Source organism: Gouania willdenowi, unplaced genomic scaffold, assembly GCF_900634775.1.
Source record: "Gouania willdenowi unplaced genomic scaffold, fGouWil2.1 scaffold_215_arrow_ctg1, whole genome shotgun sequence".
Taxonomy (NCBI): Eukaryota; Metazoa; Chordata; class Actinopteri; order Blenniiformes; family Gobiesocidae; genus Gouania; species Gouania willdenowi.
The window spans coordinates 287,585-307,262 of NW_021144969.1; the positions used below are offsets into that span (position 1 = coordinate 287,585).

The window sequence follows — 19,678 nt, forward strand, 5'->3', positions numbered from 1 at the left end:
TACAAAATTCTTACTAATGCCTTTATTTTAAATGTAGTGCAACTGTTTGAGTAATCATTTGATTTGTTTTATTTCCACAGGATAATAAGGTGAATGGGGTGACTGACTCCACACGAATCATGGGCTACTCCTTCCTTTATCCGTCTGTCATTCCCTGTCCCTATGTCCAGACAGTCACTCTCACTCCTCAGGATGAGTTCTTCATCCTAGGCAGCCGAGGCCTGTGGGACACAGTCTCTCCCTCTGAGGCCGTGGATGCTGTTCGAAAGGTGCCCGATGGCCTGGCAGCAGCTAAAAAGCTGTGCACACTAGCCCAGGGCTATGGCTGCACCGACAGCCTGTGTGCCGTTGTGGTTCAGCTCAGTGTGAGCGAAGACTGTTGCTCTTGCTGCTGCTCTGAGCCTTCACCTCCTCCACCAAGCCCAGGCTTAGGATCCTATCCTCCATCCTCCTCCAGCATGAAGGAGCGTCCCTCTGACGGCTCGCTGCCTGTACCACCATCCTCTTGCAGTGAGATCAGCAGTGAGATCAGCACCAGTGAGATGAGCAGCGAGGTGGGCTCCACTGCCTCGTCTGACGAGCCTCCACAAAGCTCTTTGGTGTTAATGCAGGAGCACCCTCACCACCCTCATCTGCACCTGCACCAACAGGCCCACTTACTGTCCCTGCAAAGCCAGCAGAACCACACAGCTAGCCAGCCCTGCCAGTACCTGTTTCCAGCCTCAGAGCTGCCAGCTGCACGCAGCTGCTGCGCTCTACATCCTGCCTGTTTAGCTGGCTCTTTCCAGAGACAGCTGTCTAGTGCCACTTTCTCAAGCGCCTTGTCTGACAATGGGCTGGACAGTGATGACGAGCAGCCCATCGCCGGTGTTTTCTCCAATGGTAGCCGTGTGGAGGTCGAGGCAGACGTTCACTGCCTAAAAGCAGTGTTGTCTTCATCAATATCTGCACCCTCATTATCTGGTCAGAACTGCACCTTGCATCCTCTTTCTCAATCACCTCCCTCAACATGCACCCAAGTACCCCTGGAGGAAGGTGTTGACGTCGTCCATGGGGCGGCTGACAACAGGGTGGAGAGAGATGAATCATGGCAGAGCATTGGAGCTGTATGTGGAGATGGAGAAAAGCTGCCTGGAAAGAGGCAGATTAACGGATCAGTGGCACAACAGGAAAAAAGTCACAACCTCATCGAAGTGGCTGCTGATGCTCCTTCTAAAAAGTCTGGGGGTTACTTCACAGCTCCTGCTCAGCCCGACCCGGATGACCAGTTCATCATTCCTCCGGAGCTGGAGGAGGAGGTGAAGGAGATTATGAAGCAGCATCAGCAGAAACAGCAGAAGCCGCCTGGGACAGATCAGCATACTGACTACTATGACACACCTCTCTGAGTGACTTGCCCCTATATCAACAATGTATTCAGGAAACTGTAGAATGCATGTGAAAAGTTTCACCCTACCTTTTCCAGTCTGCCGTGTTCAACGTGCACTGATCCTCACTAAGCAAACGAGCCCTTTAATGAGTTTAAAACCTGAGCCTGCTGCTAGTGTGCTCTTCGTAAAGGTAGCTGAAGGATATTTTTACATTAGACAACCAGCAGAGTATGTAACCCACACTATTCTCTTTGCAATAGCATTAGGTCACTTATTTTTATGGATAACCAGTCCAGGTCACAGTTAGTCTGTTTTATAAGAACTTACCCTATATTTTCATGTGAAAGCAGTGAGGTATGCTGAAGGAACAAAACAGTGAGACTTTTTTTTTAATCAGTGAACTGTGTTGAATTTTACACCATCACTACCACACCTAACTGTTGTAAAGAGGGCACATTAATACACCATTACTTCAGTGAATCGTGGCTCTGTAAAATGACATAGACATTTTTTGTAGAAAATTTTGATACTAACTCCTAGGAGTTGCGTACTCATTATGGTGACTCAGTCACTTCTTACTAATCTTCTCTGAGAGAATTCCCCCCCCCCAATGCTTGTAAAAAAAGAGATATGTTGTATACTGATGCACTGTGTACCTGTGTGTCGGTGAAGGTTATAGTGGTTGGGAGGATGTGTTTGCTGTTTTGGAGGTGTCACCCCCACAAATGCACACACAAAGACACATACAAACAAACACACATGCAAGTGTGAAAACCTAAACATTTTATGCATTATAACCATGCACTGGATTGTTTATTCCACTTTGTCTAATTTTGAGGTCTTGTAGTCATCACATCATATCTTATAAACACAATTAAACTAATCCCTGCATGCACACACACACACACACACACACACACACACACACACACACACACACACACACACACACACACGCGACAAGCACACGCACAGATAATATTCGCCCCACCTCCCTCCTACAGTAACTGTAATCACCGGCATGACTGTGTCAAGTTCAGTACTACAGACAAATGTATTCTCCTGAAAAACATACAACAGATATTCCTGTATTTGGTATAATAAATTTTAGATTTATGAATATAATGCACTTGTCGCATTGATTTTATTTTTATTACAAAAAATCCCATTTTTCATTTAGCTTGTAGAAACATGAATGGATGCACACTGAAGTCTACTGTAAGATGCTCAAAGGCAATGTTCAATAGTTTTCTATGAGTAGTTGTATGTAGCTGTTTTATATATATATATATATATATATATATATATATATATATATATACAATCAGTGGGCAAATTTTGGTTTGTATAATTAAAATATATATTAGTTCATAGTGTTTATATGACAGTGCTCCTCCTCATTCAGAGTCTGAAAGATCAATTCAAGGCTTTGCATGAATGTTTTCCATGACAACACTGTTACTATATGATTTCTTGTTGTACTTCTTCACACAGAGGACACTGATCACTGTGATCACTAGCATTGCTCCCAGTACAGAGAAAGATGAAGCCAAAGCCAGAGTGGTTTTGTCCTGGATGGAGCCCTTGTATTGACAGCGATCTCCATAGTACCACCAGTCACTGCCCACCACACACCTAAAGAACAAAGAAAAAATGCTGGGAAAATGTGCTGCAGCACTGGAGGAAAAGGATAAGTTAATGAGATTTTCTGCAACATAAATACACTTTTAAAAATTTCATCTGGATCAGTGATTTTCAAATACTGGGTTGTGGCACATTAGTCAGATCAGCTATGATGTGTGCCACATTAAACATTTCTAAGTTTAGTCAAAGACCCCTTAGTGTACTTAATCCTCAATGTAGCTAAAGACTATGTAGTCAGGCACTTCAAATAGTCAAAAGCAGTTATACGTTCGCTTTGCCTCTAGATGGCAGTATTTACCCCAACAACGTGCTGCTCAACATATTTCAATTCAGTGTGAAAATAGTGTTGGGGAAACACTACAAATGTGTGTATTGACTTGGACCATGTGGGGAAATGAATAGTCTTTCTTACCTCTACTATAACACGATATACTATTATCCTACATAGATTTTTTTTTTTACTTTTTTTAAAAATAAGTATAGTATAGTATAATATAGTATAGTATAGTATAGTATAGTTTGGATTGAACATTTCGATCAACAACCTCTATTTGAGTGCAAAATCTACTCAAAATCAGAAATGGAGAACTTGGATACAATCATGTATTAATTTTTGGACAATAAAGTCAAAGTTGACAATGCCAATGACAAAGTAATTCAAACAACTCATGACTGTGTTTTAAAGCCTAGATCTTACATTGAAAGAATCATTTTCTTTTATCCCATTTCATCAGAATAATTAGGATTTTCGATAACAAGGTGAATTGTAGTCAAATAATTCCATTTGCATTTAGCTTAGCATAGATACATGGTCACAAATGTTAAATTTTTCAAGTAAAGATTTTTCTATCTCGTCTAATTTCAGACTTATACTGATTTATAACTCTAACCAATCTGATATGGGAGCAGATTTCAGTGTCTGTAATTTAATGGCTATAGTAAGCCACATGAAAAGCATTAGTCATTGCATACCTTATGATTGATAACTTTGAATATCTTTTACACTTTCACGAAAGAAAAATATTCCTAACCTCAACATATACCTAATCAAACATCTGCAGTCTTAGTTTTTATTCTGATGAATCTGAGTAAGATCTTCCTGCAGAAAATAAGCCAATCCACTGCGCTGAAACTTGAAGAATTTATCAAGTCAATAGTGAAAACATAGCTGAGCACACTTGTGTAGATGTTAATAGCTTATAACCTATACATTCATACACAATTGAATGTGCTACAAAACCTATCATGCTGTTTGTGTTGGAACAAAGACAAATGTTTAAGGGAGCACTAGCTCACTTAGCTCTTTGACCCTGATGCTCTTTTGCTCTCATTAGGCCTCAGCAGGAGATATTGACCAGAAACGTCAACTGCTCTGAGAATCATATGATCATATAATAATGGTCTCATTTCATAAACCTCATAAACCAGAAGGAAAAGTCACAGCTGTAATAGTAGTTTCTCTGGGATAGTGCTCAGGCCTCTTTAAGCTCCTTGATGAGTGAAATTCACAGCACATGCTACTCTTGGGTCTTAGATCATGTCTGTAAAGCATGAACAAGAAAAATGACCCATTTTCACACATTTAGGACCAACTGTTTGACTCGTTTCATAGCAAGGGCCAATGAACATTGACACCTGCTTTTAGCATGGCTGCTATTTCAGCCACAAGAGCCTCTTGATTCTGAATGATAGATGATTATTGTACAACTAAATCCCAATAACGTAGGACATTTTTATGGGAAGTTAATATCAGGCAAATTTAATTTTTTTAATTTTTAAAATATTTTCAACTGATTTAGTAAATGTAAAAAAAACATGGCTTTATTTTTATATACAGTATCTACACATACGGATTAAAAGGTTTGCCAAAACTAATATTGAGTTATAGACATACTCGTTATTTTTATTCAACTCTAAACAGAATCATGACCCAAAAAGCCAATCCTGTAGTGAAACAGTTACTTGGTAGATATTATTCAACATTTGAAATTATTTTCATTAGCCTTTGGAGCAATCGGCAAACACACATCCATTCAATTGTTTTTTTTGGGTTTTTTTTATGCTGCTGCTGTTGGGGTTCTATAATTGTTGTATATTATTGTATATTTGTATTATTTCGGAAAATATTACACTAATATTACTGGCATTTTTCTAGACTGGCTCCCAGTCCAGGGTATACCCCTGTCTAACGCCCATTGAGAGCTGGAGATAGGCACCAGCAGACGCCAGCGACCCTGAAAAAAGGAACAAGCAGGTAAAAAATTGATTCATGGATAGATGGTGTTTTTATATTTTTATTTGTTTCATACTATTATTCTTTACTCTATTCTTTAAGAGCTTGGGGTTGTTATTTCCTCATGTACATGATGACAAATAACAATCCTTGAATTTTAAACAAAAACAGGTGAAATATCTTTTGAAATATAGTTCATTTTAAGAAGAAGAATTTAGAGCCTGTCTAATAATTTTTTCTTAATTTATTAATTTAAAAATAACCATTGTTTTTAAGTGAAAGCACATTAAGTTTATAATGAAAAACGTCCTGTCTTTATTCACATCGTTACAAGTTTTCAAACAGTCTTAGCCTACACTGAAATATATTCAAATACAATAATAATAATAATAATAATAATAATAATAATAATAATAACCTTATTGTAGGAAAACATTCACAGTAAGGTTATTCAATGCTACAGGTGTAGCCCTGCTTAGTGCCCGATATCAGCTGGAGATAAGTACCAATAGAGACCCCTACGACCATGAAAATCGGCAAGGGGATCAGGAAATTGATGGATTATTAATATTTGTATTTATTATTATTACTATTATTATTATTATGTCTCAGCAGGAGGTCTGGGCATCTCTGCTGAGACTGCTGCTTCCGCGAACCGGCCCCGGATAAAGCGGAAGAAAATGAATGAATGAATATTATTATCATTATTATTATTATTGAGCATAAAAGGAAATCTCATATGGAGGACCACAACTGCCAAAATTTTAATAAATGTTTGTATTTTCTTTTCTATTTGCACTTATATTTATCAGTCTATATTTAATTTTTGGACAATGTTATTTATTTTTGCATGTTTGTGCATTTATTTAATTATATATTTATGTTTTTACTTTAGTATTTTCCGTCAAGTCAAGACTATCCGTCAAGTCGACGCCCTGACGGATAGTCAGCTAGGTCTGTGATTGGTCAACTCCAAACCTCAGCCCCGGTCTCTGTCTTTTCCAGTTACACCGCCATGTTTCAACTTTTTGTGGAGTGATACGAGAGTTGTTTCTACAGTGGACTGAGTCAAAGAAAGAACCGAGATGAAGTAAAAGTGCCAGAGTTTTATCATTTCCTTTCATGGCTGCAGCACGTGAAACACTGGAGTCAATCACAGACAAAAGGTGTTTGTTTACTTTTATTATCACTACTCTGTCCCTGTACCACAGTGTGTGTGTTTCATTAACAGCAAACAATGACCAACATTCTGTGGAGGCTAATAGAGGAGCAGACATGACATAATGTTTAAAGCTATCTTTACAGCGCTGTCCCGCTCCAACTTCCCACTTCCCGGGGATATAGACCTGGTTACCTCACTGCTCTCTATCTGCTCTACAGCGGGGTCGGGGTCTCCTCACCCCCAGTGTGACTGTTGATCGGAGCAGTCGACAACCTGCTCGATACACTTTTATACTTTGTTTACGAGTTTCCTATGTTTATATTAAAAAATAAAGTGCACGTTTTGAAACCGTTGTTTTAAGGTCTGTGTCCAACAAAACACTCATGGTTAGGCACAGTAGGTAAGTAAAATCCAGAAATAAATTACATTTCAAGATGCTTAAAAACATAAAACATATTTTTCTGTGACCGGAAGATAAATAAGGGCTTTTTAATGCTCATTAAACAACAACACACAGTCACACCCCATAGCGGCAGGGCAGCCAATCGCATAGCGAGGCTTTCCCTCTACGCAGAAGTAAATGGGCCAACCTCCGCATCACGTTGGCGGCATGCCCCCGGCGTAGGTGCTGACATTGAACCTTAAGCCTGGTTTAAGGTTCAGCGTGTTGTTACACTGTAGGTACAGGGACGAGGCAGTAGTAGTGATAATAACAGTAAACACACACCTTTTGTCTGTGATTGACTCCGTTTAGCAGTGTTTCACATGCTGCAGCCATGAAAGGAAATTATAAAACTCTGGCACTTTTAGTCTGTCTTGGTTCTCTCTGTGACTCAGTCCACTGTAGAAACAACTCTTGTATCGCCACACAAAAAGTTGAAACATGGCGCTGTGACTGGAAAAGGCAGAGACCGGGGCTGAGGTTTGGAGCTGACCAACCACAGCCCGAGCTGTCGAGTCGACGCCTTGACGGGTAGTCAGGATTTTTGTAAGGTTTTGGGGAAGGAGGTCTGAGCATACGTGCATCTACGGTGGGGGATTTTTTCACAGAACCTTAAATTAGGCTTAAAACCAGAGACGTATGCGTAGATGACTATGCATTGCACAGCGGACAAGCATAGTCATTCTACGTTTTGGAATGAGACTGGGTTGCACAGTCACACGCAGAATACATTACTTATTAGAGGTTCCATTCACTGTTTTGAGTATTCTTGCTGCATTGCGTGTGTATTTTGTAATGTATTCTATATTGTATATCAGTTTAACCTACTGTTTAGATTATACTGTATTGTTTATGTAATTTTAATCTATTGTTTAGATTGTCTTGTTTATGTAATTTTAATCTTGTTTTGATTTTTTAGCCCTGTGTTGATTTTCTTCAAAAGGCCTGTGTTCCTAATCTGTCTTTACCTGGTTAAATAATTAGATAAAAATCATTAAATTTAACTGATACATTTTCAGACTGAACACTTTCAAACTCAGAACAAACTAGAGTACCCAAAGCTTTATGTAAAACCTGGATAATTATACAAGAAAGGTGTACCTTTTCATTTCATGTAGGCTGCATGTCTTCATTTGGTCTTTTTGGTTTCAATATGGTTAGAAATTCTAATTTTGCCAATTTCTGTAATTGGACTCTATAAAATATTTACCTGCAAGCCGCTTTTCCCTCATCCACAACACAGACTCCGCCATTTAGACATTCCACGTTGTTGCAGATATATGAGGGGTCTGGGGTGGAGGGCATGAGGGTGGTGGAAGGTAGCGGCTGTGTCACTGTTAGATGGGCCACGTCTGAAAAAGGGCAAAGTAAAAAGTATTGAACAAAACTATCTGCATGTGCGAAATCCAATCTGTGTGTCTGTACCTTGATCCGTGTGTGTGTGTTTCTATCCGTTTGTGTAGAATTAGGATTTGTAAATGAAGTTGTCTGTGCATAATCCAATCAAACCGGGACTCTCTGTTGACTGTCTCTGTGTACGGGACTTTTGGAACACATTTGGCAAATGCAATCTAACTTTTAAACTTGTAACTCATGCAGTACCGCTAGAAATCAGCAGTTGTTGCTGGTACCAAGTGACAGACCCCCCAAGCGGAGGCCAACTTCATATGACACTTTTCATATATATATTAAAGTCTGTAATTTATAAGTAGCACACATTATATAACTATGTTCAGTGTAAAATTGCTAAAGAATTGCATATCCCAATCTCAATCTATGTAGTATCATATACCTAATAAATTATTCAACAAGATTGGAGGGTTTGAATTTCTGCATAAGTGTGAATTCCAGGCTACCCTTAAAATTAGCACAACTCAGTGTTGAGCAATAACAGGGTAATAACTGTAAACAAGAAATCTCTTTTTAAAAGTGATTGGGACAAAAATTGTGTTTGTTTTATACATGACTTGTTGCACACTGATGGTCTCTTTTTATCATATGATGCTTTAATTAACAAGTACCATGTAAATATTTATTTTAATGGTTACAACAACTGTAATTCAATTGACCTCTCGTAAAAGCCCCGCCCCCTTATTTACTTTTGCGATGTCCGTCAAGTTCCTGAGTTAGTCTCGTCTGCAATGGCTGGGAAATGTCTACCAATGCGTGTTAGTGACTCTTTTTGGAGCAATACCTGCATGATATCTTCCAGATCCAGTCAAAAATGAGTTACAATATGCTGTGGAGGGATTTATTCAAAAATATTAAAACAAACAATGAAGGGGACATTACTACTAACTATCAAAGCGAAAGCATAACGGTCAAAGTAGAAAAACCCCATGAACTCTACCTCAAATGCAATGAGCACAGCCTTGTGGACCTGCACTGCTGGGTAAGTTTTCTTATATTGTTCGTATTCTCCTTAAGCTTACCACAGCTAATGGGGATCTTATTAATAATAACAATAATAATAATAACAATAATAATGCATTGGATTTTATATAGCGCTTTATCATAGACACACTTAGTGGTGGTAAGCTACTATTGCAGCCACAGCCGCCCTGGGGCAAACTGATGAAAGCAAGGCTGCCATAGTGGGCCACTGGCCCCTCCCACCACCACCAACACTCACTTACACACCACATTCATACTAGGCAATGTGGGTGAAGTGTCTTGCCCAAGGACACAATGACAGATACCACTAGAGCGACTGTCCCCCACTGTGGCACCTGGAATTCTCAGGTCTCCCATCCAACACCCAGACCTGCTTAGCTTTCGAAATCTAATGATATCAGGCAATGACAAACTGTTACATTAGCTAGCTAGCTGTACCTACAGGTGACCCAAGGCTAATAAGATAGCAGCTATTAACGCTGGTAAGTGGTAAAAAAGCCTGTTAAAGCTGCAATATGTATTTATTTATTTATTTATTTATTTTTTGCATCATTTGGTCAAAAATCCATAATCATCTTTGAGTGGACAGTGAATCTCATCTCCTTCTTCTGGCTCTGCAAATGAAGTTTATAAATCCAGTGATGTCAGCCAATCAGAGATCTTTTTACAAACGTGTGCTCCATGAGCTGTTTTGAGCGTTACTATTGGCTGCTCGACTGAAGTCAGGCGCATTCAGGGACCATTGGTAGTAAAAGTGTAATGACGGGCATCCAAGCAGAAGTCTCCCTAACAGCGTTAGATAAAACAGTTACACGGCAAATCAAGTGGAAAAAGGCAGATGGAGAAGCAACAGTTGAGAGGCACAAACACTGAGGAGTGACAGATTGCTTTGTGTCCTCATGAACCCCCGTGACTATGCAGGGTCCGCCTCGCACACACACTAGAGAGAGAGTGATAACAAACGGGATAATTTGCGTGTGAGAAGCATATTCAAGGTGAATTTATTTTGCAGTCTGGATGGGAGTGGTGGTTGTCAGTCCGCTCAGAGCGGCAGGCAGCCTAGATCACAGCCTGTCATTGCCCGATCCCGTTAGATCTCTGAAGCTAAGCAGGTCTGGGCCTGGTTAGTAGTTGGATGGGAGACCACTGAGAATTCCAGGTGCCACATTGGGGTGGCAGTCACCTCAGTGGTATCTGTTATTGTGTCCCTGGGCAAGACACTTCACCCACATTGCCTAGTATGAATGTAGTGTGTGAGTGAGTGTTGGTGGTGGTCGGAGGGACTGATGGCGCACTATGGCAGCCTCGCCTCTGTCAGTCTGCCCCAGGGCAGTTGTGGCTAAAATAGTAGTTACCACCACTAAGTGTGGAGTGAAAGAATAATCCCTTAATTCTGTAAAAGCGTCTTTGAGTGTCCAAAAAAGGGCTATATAAAATTGATGCATTATTATTATTATTACTATTATTAGGTTCCGATGTCCCAGAATGGGACAGAGGAACCTATTGTTTTCGCTTTTATTTCCTATTATTATTATACCCCGCCCGCCTTTGATCGCTAATTCGACCCCCTAAAAATGCCCGAAAACTCACCGAAATTTGCACGCACCTCAGGCCTGGCGAAAAATTTGATAATTTGGTGGCGTGAAAAAAAACGGACAGAAAACGCACGCATAGCGTGCGTTTTCGCCGCCAAAACAAACGATGGAACCACACGACCGCCAGGTCTGACCGATTTGCACAAAAATCACCACATGTAGTCTTCGCCCCAGAATGAGCAAAAAGTTACATTGTGACCCCGCCCAAAACCAAACAGGAAGTCAGCCATCTTGGGTCAAAGGTCAAAAATGGCGTTTCGCCCTCGAAACGCATCTGCGCTATCTAGTCTGAGGGGATTCATCCGATTCGCCTAAAACTTGGCAACACCACATAGGACCCATTGAAGATGAAAAGTTATCGAAAGAATTTTCGTATCTGTCACGGTTTGGTCGTGGCGCCGCCACAAAAATGCAATGCTAATTTTCGTTAGCACGCAAAAAATTCCAAATCTCCATAACTCTGACACACAAACTTCGATCAGCTTCAAATTTCACACAAAGGACATGTGCCCAAGCTTGGTCATGACTGCTTTGAAACATTTCCCATCATGCCTTGTGTTTTCGACCGGTGTCATTTAAGGTCATGTACACGGTTAGCATTTACAGGACGCCGTTCTAGGAAAAAGCTTATAACTCTAGAATGCAAAGTTCAAACTGCTTCATATTTGATACACATGATGACCGTACAGCCATAAACAAAACTCGAGAACCAATTTACCCATAATGCCTTGCGCTCTCAGAGGGCGCCGCTTCTGTGGTCGTCCAACACGAGCAGCTGTAGTGGACAGACGATATGTCGTGTTGACTTCAAAACACTGTAGGATGAAACTACACAGAGGGGAGCAAATTGCTATGGAAGAAAAAACAGGCTGTGATAAGTGGGAGGGGCCTATAATGACACGGGAGAATCCTTCGCCATCAGCACGTTATAATAGGAAAATGCTTATAACGCTTCAATGCAAAGTTCAAACTGCTTCATATTTGATACACATGATGATTGTCCATCCATAAACAACGCTCGATGACCAAATTACCCATCATGGCCAGTGGGAGGGGCCTATAATGACACACAAAAATCCCTCGCCATAACTACGCCGTTATACGAAAACGTTTATAACTCTAGAGTGCAAAGTTCAAACTGCTTCATATTTGATACACACGATCACTGTCCAGAGCTAAACAACACACGATGACCAATTTACCCACAATGCCTTGCGTTCTCAGAGGGCGCCGCTTCTGTGGTCGTCCTACACGAGCAGCTGTAGTGGACAGACGATATGTCGTGTTGACTTGAAAACACTGTAGGATGAATCTTATTAGATGGAAGCACATTGCGATGGAAAATATACCAGGCTGTGAAAAGTGGGAGGGGCCTATCATGACACAGGAGAATCCTTCGCCATCAGCACGCTATAATAGGAAAATGCTTATAACACTTCAATGCAAAGTTCAAACTGCTTCATATTTGATACACACAATGATTGTCCATCCATAAACAACGCTCGATGACCAAATTACCCATCATGGCCAGTGGGAGGGGCCTATAATGACACAAAAATCCCTCGCCATAACTACGCCGTTATACAAAAACGTTTATAACTCTCGAATGCTAAATTCAAACTGCTTCATATTTGATACACACGACGACTGTCCAGCCATAAACAAAACTCCATAACCAATTTACCCATAATGCCTTGCGTTCTCAGAGGGCGCCGCTTCTGTGGTCGTCCTACACGAGCAGCTGTAGCGGACAGACGATATGTCGTGTTGACTTCAAAACACTGTAGGATGAATCTTATTAGATGGAAGCACATTTCTATGGCAAATAGAGCAGGCTGTGAAAAGTGGGAGGGGCCTATCATGACACAGGAAAATCCCTCGCCATAACTACGCCGTTATACGAAAACGCTTATAACTCTAGAGTGCAAAGTTCAAACTGCTTCATATTTGATACACACGATGATTGTCCATCCATAAACAACGCTCGATGACCAAATTACCCATCATGGCCAGTGGGAGGGGCCTATAATGACACACGAAAATCCCTCGCCATAACTACGCCGTTATACGAAAATGCTTATAACTCTAGAGTGCAAAGTTCAAACTGCTTCATATTTGATACACACGATCACTGTCCAGAGCTAAACAACAAACGATAACCAATTTACCCACAATGCCTTGCGTTCTCAGAGGGCGCCGCTTCTGTGGTCGTCCTACACGAGCAACTGTAGCGGACAGACGATATGTCGTGTTGACTTGAAAACACTGTAGGATGAATCTTATTAGATGGAAGCACATTGCGATGGAGAATATACCAGGCTGTGAAAAGTGGGAGGGGCCTATCATGACACAGGAGAATTCTTCGCCATCAGCACGCTGTAATAGGAAAAAGCTTATAACTCTAGAATGCTAAATTCAAACTGCTTCATATTTGATACACACGACGACTGTCCAGCCATAAACAAAACTCCATAACCAATTTACCCATAATGCCTTGCGTTCTCAGAGGGCGCCACTTCTGTGGTCGTCCTACACGAGCAGCTGTAGCGGACAGACGATATGTCGTGTTGACTTCAAAACACTGTAGGATGAATCTTATTAGATGGAAGCACATTGCTATGGCAAATAGAGCAGGCTGTGAAAAGTGGGAGGGGCCTATCATGACAGGAAAATCTTTCGCCATTTCTTGGTAAATGCAATATCTCAGTTGTTTTTACACCAATTTACACCAAATTTGCTCAGGCCAATTCCCAAAACAGTGGTATACGTGACCGTGGGTTACCGCCCCCGGCCGCTTCATCGGAACCTATGACGCCGCTCGCGGCTTTAATTAGGTTCCGATGTCCCAGAATGGGACAGAGGAACCTATTGTTTTCGCTATTATATCGTTTTATTATTATACCCCGCCCGCCTTTGATCGCTAATTCGACCCCCTAAAAATGCCCGAAAACTCACCGAAATTTGCACGCACCTCAGGCCTGGCGAAAAATTTGATAATTTGGTGGCGTGAAAAAAAACGGACAGAAAACGCACGCGTAGCGTGCGTTTTCGCCGCCAAAAAAACGATGGAACCGCACGACCGCCAGGTTTGACCGATTTGCACGAAAATCGCCACATGTAGTCTTCGCCCTAGAATGAGCAAAAAGTTACATTGTGACCCCGCCCAAAACCAAACAGGAAGTCAGCCATCTTGGGTCAAAGGTCAAAAATGGCGTTTCGCCCTCGAAACGCATCTGCGCGAACTAGTCTGAGGGGATTCATCCGATTCGCTTAAAACTTGGCAACACCACATAGGACCCATTGAAGATGAAAAGTTATCAAAAGAATTTTCGTATCTGTCACGGTTTGGTCGTGGCGCCGCCACAAAAATGTAATGCTAATTTTCGTTAGCACGCAAAAAATTCCAAATCTCCATAACTCTGACACACAAACTTCGATCAGCTTCAAATTTCACACAAAGGACATGTGCCCAAGCTTGGTCATGACTGCTTTGAAACATTTCCCATCATGCCTTGTGTTTTCGACCGGTGTCATTTAAGGTCATGTACACGGTTAGCATCAACAGGACGCCGTTCTAGGAAAAAGCTTATAACTCTAGAATGCAATGTTCAAACTGCTTCATTTTTGATACACACGATCACTGTCCAGAGCTAAACAACAAACGATAACCAATTTACCCACAATGCCTTGCGTTCTCAGAGGGCGCCGCTTCTGTGGTCGTCCAACACGAGCAGCTGTAGCGGACAGACGATATGTCGTGTTGACTTCAAAACACTGTAGGATGAACCTACACAGAGGGGAGCAAATTCCTATTGAAGAAACAACAGACTGTGGTCAGTGGGAGGGGCTTATAATGACACACGAAAATCCCTCGCCATAACAACGCCATATATACGAAAACGCTTATAACTCTAGAGTGCAAAGTTCAAACTGCTTCATATTTGATACATACAATCACTGTCCAGAGCTAAACAACAAACGATAACCAATTTACCCACAATGCCTTGCGTTCTCAGAGGGCGCCGCTTCTGTGGTCGTCCAACACGAGCAGCTGTAGCGGACAGACGATATGTCGTGTTGACTTCAAAACACTGTACGATGAACCTACACAGAGGGGAGCAAATTCCTATTGAAGAAACAACAGACTGTGGTCAGTGGGAGGGGCCTAAAATATCACTGGAAAATTCTTCGCCCTCTGTGGTCGTCCAACACGAGCAGCTGTAGCGGACAAACGATATGTCGTGTTGACTTCAAAACACTGTAGGATGAACCTACACAGAGGGGAGCAAATTCCTATTGAAGGAACAACAGACTGTGGTCAGTGGGAGGGGCTTATAATGACACACGAAAATCCCTCGCCATAACAACGCCATATATACGAAAACGCTTATAACTCTAGAGTGCAAAGTTCAAACTGCTTCATATTTGATACATACGATCACTGTCCAGAGCTAAACAACAAACGATAACCAATTTACCCACAATGCCTTGCGTTCTCAGAGGGCGCCGCCACTGTGGTCGTCCTACACGAGCAGCTGTAGCGGACAGACAATATGTCGTGTTGACTTCAAAACACTGTAGGATGAACCTACACAGAGGGGAGCAAATTCCTATTGAAGAAACAACAGACTGTGGTCAGTGGGAGGGGCTTATAATGACAAACGAAAATCCCTCGCCATAACAACGCCATATATACGAAAACGCTTATAACTCTAGAGTGCAAAGTTCAAACTGCTTCATATTTGATACAAACGATCACTGTCCAGAGCTAAACAACAAACGATAACCAATTTACCCACAATGCCTTGCGTTCTCAGAGGGCGCCGCTTCTGTGGTCGTCCAACACGAGCAGCTGTAGCGGACAGACGATATATTGTGTTGACTTCAAAACACTGTAGGATGAATATTATTAGATGGAAGCACATTGCTATGGCAAAAAGAGCAGGCTGTGAAAAGTGGGAGGGGCCTATCATGACACAGGAGAATCCTTCGCCATCAGCACCCTGTAATAGGAAAAAGCTTATAACTCTAGAATGCAAAGTTCAAAGTGCTTCATATTTGATAGACATGATGACCGTACAGCCCCAAACAACAAACGATAACCAATTTACCCATAATGCCTTGTGTTCTCAGAGGGCGCCGCTTCTGTTTTCATCCAACACGAGCAGCTGTAGCGGACAGACGATATGTCGTGTTGACTTCAAAACACTGTAGGATGAATCTTATTAGATGGAAGCACATTGCTATGGCAAAAAGAGCAGGCTGTGAAAAGTGGGAGGGGCCTATCATGACACAGGAAAATCCATCGCCATAGCTACGCCGTTATACGAAAACACTTACAACTCCAGGCCGATTCCCAAATCCCCAACAGTGGTATACGTGACCGTGGGTTACCGCCCCCGGCCACTTCATCGGAACCTATGACGCCGCTCGCGGCTTTAATTATTATTATTATTATTATTATTATTATTAGGTTCCGATGTCCCAGAATGGGACAGAGGAACCTATTGTTTTCGCTTTTATTTACTATTATTATTATTATACCCCGCCCGCCTTTGATCGCTAATTCGACCCCCTAAAAATGCCCGAAAACTCACCGAAATTTGCACGCACCTCAGGCCTGGCGAAAAATTTGATAATTTGGTGGCGTGAAAAAAAACGGACAGAAAACGCACGCATAGCGTGCGTTTTCGCCGCCAAAACAAACGATGGAACCACGCGACCGCCAGGTTTGACCGATTTGCACGAAAATTGCCAGATGTAGTCTTCGCCCCAGAATGAGCAAAAAGTTACATTGTGACCCCGCCCAAAACCAAACAGGAAGTCAGCCATCTTGGGTCAAAGGTCAAAAATGGCGTTTCGCCCTCTAAACGCATCTGCGCTATCTAGTCTGAGGGGATTCATCCGATTCGCTTAAAACTTGGCAACACCACATAGGACCCATTGAAGATGAAAAGTTATCGAAAGAATTTTTGTATCTGTCACGGTTTGGTCGTGGCGCCGCCACAAAACTGCAATGCTAATTTTCGTTAGCACGCAAAAAATTCCAAATCTCCATAACTCTGACACACAAACTTCGATCAGCTTCAAATTTCACACAAAGGACATGTGCCCAAGCTTGGTCATGACTGCTTTGAAACATTTCCCATCATGCCTTGTGTTTTCGACCGGTGTCATTTAAGGTCATGTACACGGTTAGCATTTACAGGACGCCGTTCTAGGAAAAAGCTTATAACTCTAGAATGCAAAGTTCAAACTGCTTCATATTTGATACACATGATGACCGTACAGCCATAAACAAAACTCGAGAACCAATTTACCCACAATGCCTTGCGTTCTCAGAGGGCGCCGCTTCTGTGGTCGTCCTACACGAGCAGCTGTAGCGGACAGACGATATGTCGTGTTGACTTCAAAACACTGTAGGATGAATCTTATTAGATGGAAGCACATTGCTATGGCAAATAGAGCAGGCTGTGAAAAGTGGGAGGGGCCTATCATGACACAGGAAAATCCCTCGCCATAACTACGCCGTTATACGAAAACGCTTATAACTCTAGAGTGCAAAGTTCAAACTGCTTCATTTTTGATACACACGATCACTGTCCAGAGCTAAACAACAAACGATAACCAATTTACCCACAATGCCTTGCGTTCTCAGAGGGCGCCGCTTCTGTGGTCGTCCTACACGAGCAGCTGTAGCGGACAGACGATATGTCGTGTTGACTTCAAAACACTGTAGGATGAATCTTATTAGATGGAAGCACATTGCTATGGCAAATAGAGCAGGCTGTGAAAAGTGGGAGGGGCCTATCATGACACAGGAAAATCCCTCGCCATAACTACACCGTTATACGAAAACGCTTATAACTCTAGGCCAATTCCCAAATCCCCAACAGTGGTATACGTGACCGTGGGTTACCGCCCCCGGCCGCTTCATCGGAACCTATGACGCCGCTCGCGGCTTTAATTATTATTATTATCATTATGTGCTCTCTAGTGTGGACGAGCCAATGACAGCAGCCACTGCTCAGGACAGTAACTACAGTAAGGGCGAATTGGCTGTACGGGGATACCGAGGATATCCCCGGTGGGCAGGCCACCGGTGGGGCCATGAGAAAGAGAAAAAGAAAGGGGGAATAAACATATCTGTCAAGTATCCCGTTTTAACTGGGAAACGCCCGTATTTTACCCCTCTTTCCCACCATCGTCCCGTATTAGTATATTCCCGTAAATACCCAGTATTGTAACGTAATAATAATTAAAAAATGAACATTCCTCTGCCTCTCTAAATTGAATGCTGTCACTAATCTCACGAGAACTGCCACTTGAAATGGCCTGATTGGCAGTTCTCGCGAGAGTAGTGCCGACAACGGGAACAAACCCAGAAACAACTCAGAAGAGAGATGGATGGATGTAATGTTAGAAGATGTTCCAGCGAAAAAAAACAAATAACTTTTGTAAATACCTTGGAAAATGAGACAGAGAGTTTATCTTCCTAAAGAGCAGCAGGATGGGACACAGTTACACGTTCTGTAAGATTTGTAACTGAAATTTTAGCGTCTCCCACAGTGAAAGGAACCACGTAAGTCACCATGAAGAATCAGCCAATCACAAGCACCACAAATATAAACTCCTTTCAAAAAGTGTTAAAGAATGTAAAGTCTACAACAAATGTGTCTAATAAGTCATTAGTGAATACCAGAGAATCATATGAGGAATTAGGACTGGACAATATATCGAAATTCCAGATGTATCGAATTTTCTATTTTGGCGATATAGAAAACTAGAATATCGCAGATATAGCTGTATATCATATTTTGTCTAAAAATACTTGTTTTTATTTCTCAGAACAGCATGTAAAGATGGATTAAAGGTGCCGTCCGCAATTTTTAGATCCCTCTCTCCCCCTCCCTCCCCGCTGCTCTCTTGCCCTGCTTCCAAACATTCCAAAGTCCCTCCCTCAAAGGAGCTAACATTAGTCCGACAGCAACATCACAATAATATAACATGCTCTGTTAAAAGCATGTTACTGCAGCGCTTCTCATTCTCTATGTGCACACACCATTCTAGCAGCAGCAGCAACAACACAGTGTCACTTACAGAACAAACACATTGTTATGTTTGTCACTTACATAACCTTGTAAAATAATAGATGAAAGCTCCGGTAACATTTTAAACATCTTTTACTCCACAGGTGCCTTATCACACCTCTATCATTAGTGTGCTGACACTGTACACATAACGTATGCGCCTGTACACATGCGCAACATAAAGCAGTGCCTCTTACACAGTACTAACCATAGCTGCTTATGTCAATACATAACAATTCCTCCCTTCCAGCTTTTATGCACTTATGAAATTCAAATAAAAATACCAAGTATGAGTTATTGCAAATAACTTCAAAAATAGAACTTACCTTTATAACAAATGCACAAGTATACATTGGCATGTATTAACAATTCAATAAAACTTTTTTTTTTTTTTTACTCTTTTTTTTTTTTTACTATTTTTGTTTTTGAACAGTTACAACACTTGTTTATTTTTCTTTTTATAAATCAAGTCTCTCAGGTGGTTTTCGGTTCCTTCCAGGGTATCTATGTCCCGGAGGGTCAGGCAGGTTTGTGATTGGTCTGGTACTGTTCACAGTCTCTGGTGTGGAGTTGATTTCCACTTCTGTCAAGTCGGGTGTTGAGATACTGTCTTTTTTATTTGCAGTACCAGTTGGTGTCACAGATCGGTTAGTGTCATTTCCATGTGAGGCATCCAAAAGTTGATCGACATGTCTGCGCCAGATGACATCAGGTTGTAGGCCCACAGTGTAAGAGAGTGCTCCTGATT

At 41.7% G+C, this 19,678-nt stretch overlaps 2 protein-coding genes across 2 annotated transcripts in view; one reads left to right on the forward strand and one right to left on the reverse strand.

Annotated features, from left to right (window-relative positions):
- The window catches only part of phlpp1 (PH domain and leucine rich repeat protein phosphatase 1), a 105,394-nt gene extending 102,989 nt beyond the window's left edge, over positions 1-2,405 (forward strand). The window contains exon 17 of the mRNA XM_028441310.1: positions 81-2,405. Coding sequence (XP_028297111.1) covers positions 81-1,388 — 1,308 coding nt within the window. The 3' untranslated portion in view covers positions 1,389-2,405. The remainder of the gene's footprint in view (positions 1-80) is intronic.
- Positions 2,115-19,678, reverse strand: part of mep1bb (meprin A subunit beta b) — a 32,001-nt gene continuing 14,437 nt past the window's right edge. The window contains exons 13-14 of the mRNA XM_028441312.1: positions 8,062-8,203; positions 2,115-3,005 (exon numbers count right to left, since the gene is read on the reverse strand). Of these exons, the coding sequence (XP_028297113.1) occupies positions 2,792-3,005; positions 8,062-8,203 (356 nt within the window). The 3' untranslated portion in view covers positions 2,115-2,791. The remainder of the gene's footprint in view (positions 3,006-8,061; positions 8,204-19,678) is intronic.